The sequence below is a fragment of the Leishmania martiniquensis genome, chromosome 18 (genome assembly GCF_017916325.1).
Source record: "Leishmania martiniquensis isolate LSCM1 chromosome 18, whole genome shotgun sequence".
Classification (NCBI taxonomy): domain Eukaryota; phylum Euglenozoa; class Kinetoplastea; order Trypanosomatida; family Trypanosomatidae; genus Leishmania; species Leishmania martiniquensis.
Genome location: NC_090153.1, coordinates 394,691 through 404,839, shown reverse-complemented (window position 1 = coordinate 404,839; position 10,149 = coordinate 394,691). Strand labels below are relative to the sequence as shown.

Here is a 10,149-nt window from a genome sequence, read left to right as displayed (position 1 = left end):
GTCAAGGCAACTCCCGTGAAGGATAGTGCGGCGCCAGGATGCTGTGCGGGCTGGCCTTTCGTGCGTCGTAAGCTGTCGCCCCGCCGACGAGTGCTGTTGCCCCGCTCTGCGGTGGAGTCACGGCTTATGCCGTTGCTGTAACGCTGGTCGCGCGAGGCAGAATTCACACGTTGGATTGTACGCTGTCGACGCGGCGCACGGACACCAACTTGAATGCGACTTCGGAAGGACTGCGCCAGTTCTTGCTGACGGGACGAGAGCGCCTGCGCCTTCGAAAGGCGATCGCGCGCAGAGGCCTCACTGCTCACCAGCGACGACTCCTGCCCAATGGCCGTCATAGGCGGCAGCTTGCTGTTGCCTAAGGCGACAGCACCACTGGTCTTGGAGTTGAGGTCTTCACTGCTATCGGTCTTGTTGGTGCGCCGTGCCGTCTTGCTCGCCATAGAGGGCGGCGGTGGCCGCGCCACCAACGACTCCGAGGACTGCACTGGCTTACCGAAGGCATCACAGGCGTCAGTGGCGAGGAGAGACGCGGCGCCTGAGCACCCATCGGCCTCAGCGCCAAGTGCGTTGTGCCACGCACTCGACGATTCTGCAGTGGCGGCCACCGATGCCGGCGTGCAGGAGCGATCGGGCGGTGAAGGCGGCGGCCTCACTGCTAAATGGGGCGGGACAATGTGCTCGGCCTCCACACCGTCGGCGTTCACAGGGCTTTGCACCTTCACCAGTAAGCTGTCGTGGATGGTGGCGCTGGAGGAGTTGTTGGACGGCTGTGCGGGCGACGTTGCCCCATTAGGGTGAGCGCTGACGTAGGATGGCGGTTTGTTCGCGCCAGAGGCACCGATGCCGTCAACGCTGGCGCCTAGCAAGGCCGCAGAGAAGACTAGGATGCCACTGCTGAGCGATTGGTGCGAAGTGGCCACGTTCGACAGCAAGAAGGGCTTCATGGGGCCAGTGCTTTCCCGGAGTGTGGAGGAGGTGAAGCTGTCCCGACGACCGCTGGCGGTGCTCGCGCTGAGAATATTACTCCCGGCGCCGTCGGCCGTTGAGCAGTCGCTGGTGTGCGCGTGAGGCGGCGCGCGCACGTGACTTTTCGGGTCGTCGAGGCAGCGGAGAAGTGGACGCGGCGGAGTGCGCACACGAGGCGGCGGTAGCGACGAGAAGGGCCCGCCTCTGCTGACCTTGGCGCCTCTCCCTAACAGCAGCTGCACCGGCGGTGGTGGTGGTGGTGGAGGCAGCTCGTCCACCGTCGACATCGTTAATGAAGCCATGGAAAGAGAGCACATTGACACACCCAGCAAGTCGTCGTGCTGCCCGAGCGGCGATACAGTTTGGAGCGGGGCATCACTCACTTCGCTCTCTTGCTGCAGCTGCAGCTGCGGCGGTCGAACAGGGGCCGTCGCCGTTGCACCCTCCATTTCTCTGCTTCCAGCAAGCGGGACAGCCCCTTCGCGACTGTTGACGTCGCTGCGTGCTCTGGCGCCGCTGCCATCGCACCTGCTGGGCGGCTGCAAGGCTGTGACGACGGGTGGGCTCGGAGCACCAGAGGAGACCGAAGAGTCCACAAGCGCCGAATTGCTGTTGGGACTCCAGGTCTCACACTGACCCTCTACGAGTGCCCGTAGGCATTGCCGCCCCTGATGCACAACTGAAAGCGGCGCCAGCGGTTGGGATGTGGAGGCTACCGGCTTTTTCGACGGCACGTCGGGTGCTGGCATGGCAACTGCGGCAGCGAGTACGCACTCTCCTGGTTGCGGCTCAGGGGGCGGTGGCATCCACTGCGTCATGAGCACCGAGAGGGGTGCGAGCGCCGCAGTCGAGGCTGGTGACGACCGAAGCAGGCCTGGATGATGGGGCGCACAAGGCTGCATCTTGCCACCGCTCTGCTGCTGTATCCGAGGTGAGGACGAGTGCACCCACGTAGCCCCCAGCGCATTCGTCGTAGTTTGGTCAGCGCCGTGGGGGCCGTTGTCCGTGTCCACGGCTTCAGAGCCTGGGCTGCCGAGGTGGTGGAGTTGCGGGCCGCTCGAGCGTGCACTGTCGGGTGGGCCGCCGAAGCCGCGTGCGTGCCCCTCTGCAGAGGATGCCATTGCTGCTGTGGTTCGACTGCGCCGACTAACATGCGGAGCGCTAAAGGTAGAATGCTGGGGGTCAGCGGAGAGTGACGCAGTGATGGGGGCGTGGCAGAGATGCGCCGTGCCACCACGTATGCTATGCATGGCGGAGGCAACTCTGGAGGCCACAGGCAGTGATCCAGGGGAGGCGCAAGTGGAGCCCTGAGAGGGGCTACTGCTTCCGTGGCTAATAACGGAGCAGCAACTGCTGGTCGAAAATTCTCCAGAGATCAGAGGCAGGGACAGCATGACGGTGCTGCTCCTTGTGCAGAGGCTCTGGCCGCTTTCTGGGCCTGCGGCTGCCATCACGACCGAGATGGCGATGCTCGCACCCGGATTGCGTTGAGGGGGTGACCCTCCGGCGCCGGCCCTCCTTCGATCGAGGGCTACCACCTTGGCAGTGTGTGAGCGCTTCCGCTTCACCTCTGCACTGTGGAAGAGCCCGTGTTGAAGGTGGTGCCCCGCGTTAGCCTTGATGGAAGGGGTCGAATGCTCTCTGTTGAGGCTGACGTGAGAGTGGCCGTAGACTACGCCGACGCGGCGTTTTCGGTTCGACGAGAAGGCGCGCCGTTTGCCGGCTGTGCCCCTTTGCTGACGTGGGGGGACACGACAGGAAGGGGGGCCCTGGGGGAGGGGAGGCAGGACGTTTCAGTACGGCATTCACTGCCCCAGCAGCAAGCAGTGGCGTCCAAGTCGTGCGATGTATGTGCCCGAACGCGTAGAAAGAGAGAGGTGGAGCACAAGCCACACACACACAAACACACACGTATACGCACAAAGGGTGAAACAGGCACGCGAGCAGCAGCGGTGATCACAAAAAATCACTCGCCAGCACCTGCCAAAGACAGATGCAGAGAATACACGAGGGGGAGGGAGGGGGAGGTGAGGGCGAGTTGGATGAAGAGGAGTACGTCAAGAGAGAGGACAGAAAGCGAAGGTAATGATGCGTGTCGGACGTGCGATGATGATGGCGGCCGTAGTGTACATCTGCTGAAAAAAAAGTCCCCTCACCTGAACACACGCACACACACACAGAGGTCGGAGACAGATGGCGTACTGGCAGCACGAGCACCCTAGGCGCCTACCTCGGAGATGACGTCGCAGCGATTGCTTGAATATGTAAATATATACACATATATACACACATATATATATGTGTGTCTGTGTGTGTGTGTGTGATTTCTGCCGTTTCACGCACGCTAGTTTTACCAATGGCAAGGCAACAGCGCTGGAACACGGGAAGAGCGATGTGAGGTAGCGGAGGGGTGGGGAAGAGGTGACGTGTGTGTGGTGTGTATATATATAGATATATGTCAAGGGGGTCCCGAGAGACGATTGTGTGGGGAAGAGAGAGGCGGTGGAGTGACGCGACAGTTGTGTGGGGAGGAAGCACGTCACTGAGCAAGTGAGCGTGAGAAGAGGGCAGGACAGAAGTGGCAAAGAAGCGGTGAAGAAGAGGACGCATGTAAATGCGGCGCGTACGCCCCCCTTCTCCTCCCCACAGATATGTGTGCGTCTGCGACGCCCTCTTCCAAGCAAAACATTCATGACACCGCGACTTTTCCCGATCCGCCTCAGCGGCTCATGACCTCGAGCACGTGCGACTGCACCCTCCTGCTCCCTCTCTCCCCATCGCTCTTGCTGGCCGCAGCAGGGAGCAGAGCAGAGAGCCTTCATATGGTCGCCAAGAGGCTTCTCCCTTCCCTGTCGCAGGCCCATATCGCGCGCTGCGCAGCAGCCCTGCAGAGACGCATGAGAGCCATGCGCCGGCGCAGCATCCACAGCGCGGGACCCCCCGCTGCGGCTCCACCCGCCTCACACGGCACAGGTCGCCCGGCCTGCCGCATCTTCCTCCGCCCCCTCAGGGGCGGCCTCAGGCTCCCCACACCAGTGGGTGCTTGTCAGGGCGCGATGGGGTGTGGCGACGATTTGCCCGTTATATGGATGGCGCAAACAAGTTCGCTGTCGCAGGTGGCTGCTACGCGGCGCCACCCGGGGACCTGGCCAACAACATCCCTGCCGACAGGCCGCTCTCCTTTCCTGCCGTCGCCGATGATCGGCTCTCTCACCAGGGGAGGCGGCTCAGTATATGACAGAGAATAAGCGGTGGCGATGGGCTGCTCGGCTTCCCTGCGCGGCGCGGAGGATGCCGTACTGCACCCCTGAGATTTCGCGCGCCTCCCACAGCCCCATCATAGGGGAGAGGGAGGGGGAAGGGGGGGCGTGCACAGCAACGGATGAAATATTTCGCCGTCGGCATCGAAAAAAGCGCACGCGCGGTGGTACAGCGATTAGAGCAAAGCTTTGGTACGTACTCAAACAAGTTGCCTGCTGAACACAGCGCAAAGACATGCCGGGTCCAGCAGCTTGGGCCGTGGCGCCCGCTGTGCGAGTGGCAGGGCAAGGCGCCGGCGCATGCCGCACGAGCCCAGGAAGGACGCGGACCAGCCGCACGCAGGCGACCCCCCTCGCGCATGGTCGCCTCCCGCCCCTGCCGCCATCACCTCCCAGCGCCGAGCGCCGCGCACAGTGCTCGCATTCTGCCGTTGCGGGGCCCGCCTCACGACAACCCGGCTGCCCCGGCAGCTCGCAGGCCTCATCCGCCACCCCCGTCGGCGCCACGCGGGGCGCGTCAGCTGTGCCCTGCACCCCAGCACACAACGGGCCGGCAGCGCCCGTGCGCACATACGCCGCCACGCGCCACCCTCCGTAGCGGCAGGGCCCATGCGCAGCAGCACTCGGGGGGAGGAAGGGGAGGGGAGGGGGGAGCGCGTGGGCCCGCTGCAGCGGCAGTGGCGCTCGCTTTTCGCACGCCACGCGCGCTCCAGCGGCCCCCGCCAGCGCCACCATCGTGCGGCGCCCGTCCTGCGCGCTTTGAAGAGCACGGAGCCCGCTCCACGGGAAGGGCGGCGGGGCTACCGGATGCCGCGCTGGCTTCTGCTGGTGCGCCTGCATGGGCGGCCCGCCATCCCGCCGCGACGCCCACGCCCCGGCCCCTCGCCGATGCAGCGGTGCGCGCAGTCGTTGAAGGCCGGCTGCGCAACTACGGCGCGGCGCGGTTTCCCGTTCGCTTTGTGGAAAGGGCGCGGCCGGTGCCGGTCATCGCTGGCGGCGCCCGGCGGCGAGGCGCCCCCGCCCAGTAGGGACGCCGCGTCACCGCCGCGCCGCGTTCGCCCTCCCAGGCGCTGCCTCCGGGGGGCCCGGGGGTGGGGGCCACACGCCCTATAGGCCCCTGTGGCGGAACAAATCCCTTGTGACATGCGGCGCTGTGTGTGAGAGTCGCCGGGAAAGGCGGCTAGCCAGCACCGCCTGGCTAGCCACCCAGTCGATAGGCGCTTCCCCGCGCGCAGCGGAGGCCGCGGCCCAGGGCTGTTCTCCACCTCGCTGCGGCAAAGTTAGGGTGAAGAAAAAAGAAAGTGGAGCTGCATGTGCACTGGATGGTCGGTGCGATTCGTCATGGGCCGGCGCGGGTGCCATCATGGGCGCGTGCTTCCCCGGTGCGGCACCGACTCGGACCTGCCCAGCCGACGCCGAAAAGCTCTCAGGTCGCGTCTGAGAGCGGTCAACAAGCTGCATGCCGCTCTGCTCACAAAGAGTGTGTGGCTTCTCGCCCTCCCTACTCTACATGGGATGCAATGCCGCGGAGCTACCCCGCCGCTCGGCGATAAAGCGTCGTGACGCGGCGGAACAGAGGAATCGGTGTGGTGGTGGTGGGAAAGGCGCCACCTGAGACTGCACGCTTACCAGGGTGTGAAGCAAGTCCGAGCAACGGACTGGGGAGGAAGCGGATGTGGGAAGGAGAGGGCCAAAGAGGGGGGCCCTTCTTGCCCTGCTGCAGAGCGACGACGCTCGCCCCGCGCACGCACAAGGGTCCAAGGAAACTCGATGGTAAAGGAAAGAGCCCCAGCGACGCTACGAGCAGACGCGCCCCCGTTTCTGTAGCGCCTTGCATGTGCCCCTTCCTCGTCTGGCTCTACCTGTGCCTCACTCAAGTCCAGGGAAGGTGGTTGGGGAAGAGAATGCCGCCCGCCATGCCCCACAGGATACACCACAGCAGGATGAACTGACTGGACAAGCTCGTGGGATTCGTTGCAAGCTGCTTGCCAAGCAACCAAAACAGCGCTGGGCTTGCCAGAACAAATCGGTTCGTCACCTGCACGTGCATCACCGTAAGGGCCAGCGTGAGGAGCGCAATGAAATGCATCACATTTGAGGAGCGCACGAGCGGCATTGCGGCCTTGCATGCGTACTGCCACCTCGTGGGACGCGCTCCGGCCGTGGCGGCCGTCGCGGCTTTGAAGTTTGCCCACCCTGGTGCTACGTAGTGGAAGTAGGTACACCGTGTGGCTAGCACTGCCACCGGTAGCGCCAGCACCACGTTTGGAAAGTTCACGAAGGTGTACGCGGAGAAGGGGCTCACTCCCCAGTACTTCTCCTGTAGCATTGGATATAGCTTCCAAAAGGCGCCGCCCAAGCGCACCTGCGTATCGGTGTCGCCCATCTGCAGCACAAAGCGCTGGTAGCCCATGTAGTTCACGAAGAGGTACGGCAGTGTCACACAAATGCACTCCGCCGCCACAATGCACGTGCGAAGCGGGTGCGGTGAGCGCCGCAGCGGTGGGCGCAGGGTTGGGCAGCGCGCCACAAGAGGTGCGCGGCCGCTTCTGGCACCAGCATGCTTTGCAGCCGCAGACATCACCACGCGCGCCGACGCTCCAGCCAGCACCGCCGAGGACTGGGCCTCGTGCAAATCCGGTAGCGCCATTTGCACAAAGAGGGGGAAGCAAATAAACCCCGCGGAGGTGAAGGCGTTAGAGCGGAAGGTGCCTGCCAGCATGAGCAGCAGCACCGCCTCCACCTCTCTAAGACTAAGGAAACTCTGCGCCCACTTCACAGTAATCGCCTCGGGCGCGCCCGGTGTGACGTTGTGCAGTAGCGAGGCGATCCCGGGGATGTGGCCGCTTGCCGCGGCGCCGTTGTGGGTCTTGCTCGCCGCCCAGGGCCACTGCCGAGCGAGAGGAAGAGGGGGCTTGAGCCGCGTCTTCGCCAGTGCTCTTGCACTCGCCGTCGTCGCGGAACCAGGAGTTGTTATGCTGATTATATATGACGCGATGCGCTGCTGCACCGCCCGCGGCAGCGGATCATACGACGCGAGAAGGTACACCCCCGAGATTGTGGTGAGTGCATATAGACTCTCCGTGTACACTGCAACGGTGAACACCATCGCTGGGGTGATGATCCACACCAACACTGCCCCTCCCACGATGCGGCGCCGGCGCAGAACGTCTGCCTTCGCCTCTGCCACGGTGGCGGGGAGCGGGGCATGGATGTCCGGTGCGTCCAGCACTGTGCCGGTCATTCTGCACATAAGGCGGTAGCAGGTGGTAGCCTCCGCCGCGCTCTGCATCGTTGCTTCCGATGCCGTGCTCAGATGCGCCGTGGCTGAGCGCCACTGGCAGGTGCACTGAACCGCCTCGGGCCCCAGAAAGGTTAGGATGGTGAGACGTCGCAGGAGCACACCGGTGAGACAGGAAGCCGTCACGTTTAGGAGGCACACATAAAGGGATACTGGCGCGATGGTGTGCAGGGCAGGGAGGAGCTGCTGCGTGACGTACTCGATGCCGCGGATGACCGCCGGCAAGCCGGGGAAGAAGACGATTTGGTTCTCATATAAGTACCCGTAGTGGGCGATGAAGAACATGTGCACACCGTCCCAGTTGCGGATCATCGAGAGGCGCGCGTCGTCGTACAGCTCCTCCCCCGTGTCGAAGACGAACGAGCCGCCTGGGGCGCGAAAGAGTACCGGTGCGACTGTGCGGCTGAGCCACATTAAGCAGAGGAGAAGAAGCCGTGCAAAGGCAATACTGAAGAAGATCGTCGTGTCGGTGCAGGTGCCCAGGCGATCCAAAAAGTTGAAGGAAAGGCCGGTGTAGGGCACCAGCGCAAAGGCCAGGAAGCGGCGCATTTCCTCGATGGGGTTGTGATCTGAGGGATGAAGAGGGACTGAAGCGAAAGGGAGGAAGGGTGCAAGTGTGTGCGTGATGTGCATGATTCGAAGCAGCGAGTGTCGGTAGCAAGTGGCGCTGCAGCACCCGTCACCTCCTCCGCGGCCTGTGCTCGTCGCTTTCGCTCGCTTGACTTCTCGAGGTTAGAGTGCGCTGCTGTGAAGGGTGCGGAAGGATGAGGAGCAGTGCGCGAGGAGGGGTGGAGGGGAGGGGAGGCGGACATGTGGTGATACAAGTGGAGGATTAGCGGGGGTGACTAGGGGATGAGCAGAGGCAAGGTTGCTTCACGAAGACCCCGGCGGTGATGGTGGCTACGCTGAGAGTACATGACTTGGCCAGTGCACCCGCGAACGCTTTGCTCATCTTCTGTTGCATAATGCCTTTGAGAGGCGTGCTGAGAGGATGTATGAGGGGATGCGCGTGTGTGTGTGTGGGTCCACCTCTCTCGCCTGTGGAAAATACACGCAGGTAACGGTGTACCAGGGGACGGCCCCGCCCCTCTCACACCAACATATACACATACACGCAACAGCGACCGGACACAGACGCACACCGCTCTCACACTTTCTCGTGCGTGTGGTGGTGCACGTACTCCATCATCCACTGCGCACGCGGACTGCGGCACTCTGGGCAGCAAACCGGGTTCTCCTCATACTGGCCTCGACGTCGGCCAACGCTCAGCGTGCGTCTACCAGGCGCAGGACTCTGCAGCAGTCGTGCCTTCTGTGCCTTCTCGTATTCGATGCCGCTTTGCTCCACCTCACCCCCCCACAGCGTTCGCGGGCGAGCCGTGTACACGTGAAAGCAGCGAAGACAGCGGACAAGCTGCGGCGTGCTGCTCTTCACAAGCTCATTTTTCACAACTGCGTTGTGGAGCATCACGGCGGCCTCAGCCATGGCGTGCAGCGAGGATTTTGTGCGATCTGTGTGGGCAAGTGCTTTGAGTGCGGCAACGGGCGCCAGCGGAACGGCAACGATGCGGCTCACCTCTTGCGGGGTCGGCGATCGACCGCGATGAGCCTGACGGAAGGCCCGACATTCTGCACGGTAGACACTGAGGTCTTTGGCTAGACGCACGTTGTGGTGCTGTCGTGCGTGCGTGAAGGCATCGCGGAGGGCTCGCTGCTGCTGCTCTAGCTCAGCAGAGGCACTGGGCAAGGACGAAGGCCCTTCAGCTGCGGCGCTCTGCCTTCCATGTAGCGACCAGGTTTGTTGCCCTTGCTTTGGGCGAGGCGCGCTGACGAATTCGGAGGAGCTTAGGTAAGGTGAAAACTCAGAGGCGGCAGAGTGGTGCGTAGGTGTCGAAAGCGACACCGCCGGTGCAGGTGCTATGAGGACACCACCGGCCGACGCCTTACTTGATTCTGCGGTGCTCGTTCCGCTGTCATCACAGCCGCGGAGCTGCTCGAGCAGCGACCTCCGCTGCACGCCTCCACGAAGACGTGCTTGCTGCGGCTTTATCTTCGCCTGCGCGTGTGCAGTCGACAATACGGTGCGAGGCAGCAGGCTATCGCGGCGCCGACTAAGATGCTCACGTGGGATTCGACGCGAGGAGTAGAAGAGGAGTGAGGATGTTGTCGAGGCGGTGCAGCACGCGGTTGCAGCCACGCGGCGCACGAGAGACCCTCTTCCCCTCCACGAACGCATCATGTGTGGAGAGGGCGACTAGCGCTGTGAGTCAGGCCGTAGAGAAGAGCGAGGAATGCGACTGGTTGTGCGGGTGCGCCCCTCCTCCACTTCTGGAGGAAGACAACCGCACCCCGAAGGGGGTGAGAGAGTATGGGGGGAGGGAGGGAGAAGATGATTGGAGAGGAGGAGAAAGGGGTGAGTGAGGGGGGAAGGCGCAGAAGGAGATTCGGCCAAAAAGGCCCTCGTCAGCATCGCCGCTGACGTCAGCACAGGTCCAGCAGTCCTCTCCACTTCTGCTTCCATTCGCTGGCGTCCTCCGTGAGCACGGCACTTACCACAACAGGGAGTACACCACACTCACGAGCGCATAACCACCACGCAGCATTTCTGGCATCGCCTTC

General features: G+C 63.3%; 2 protein-coding genes across 2 annotated transcripts; both read right to left on the bottom strand.

Annotated features, from left to right (window-relative positions):
* Positions 1 to 6,102: 6,102 nt before the first annotated feature.
* On the bottom strand, positions 6,103 to 8,079 carry LSCM1_06742 (uncharacterized protein; the record flags this gene model as incomplete). The annotated part of the gene is made up of 1 exon (XM_067324151.1): positions 6,103 to 8,079. The coding sequence occupies one exon, from the start codon at positions 8,077 to 8,079 to the stop codon at positions 6,103 to 6,105; it is 1,977 nt and encodes a 658-aa protein (XP_067179498.1).
* A 598-nt stretch (positions 8,080 to 8,677) lies between these two features.
* Positions 8,678 to 9,766, bottom strand: LSCM1_06741 (uncharacterized protein; the record flags this gene model as incomplete). The annotated part of the gene is made up of 1 exon (XM_067324150.1): positions 8,678 to 9,766. The coding sequence occupies one exon, from the start codon at positions 9,764 to 9,766 to the stop codon at positions 8,678 to 8,680; it is 1,089 nt and encodes a 362-aa protein (XP_067179497.1).
* Between the last annotated feature and the right edge of the window lie 383 nt (positions 9,767 to 10,149).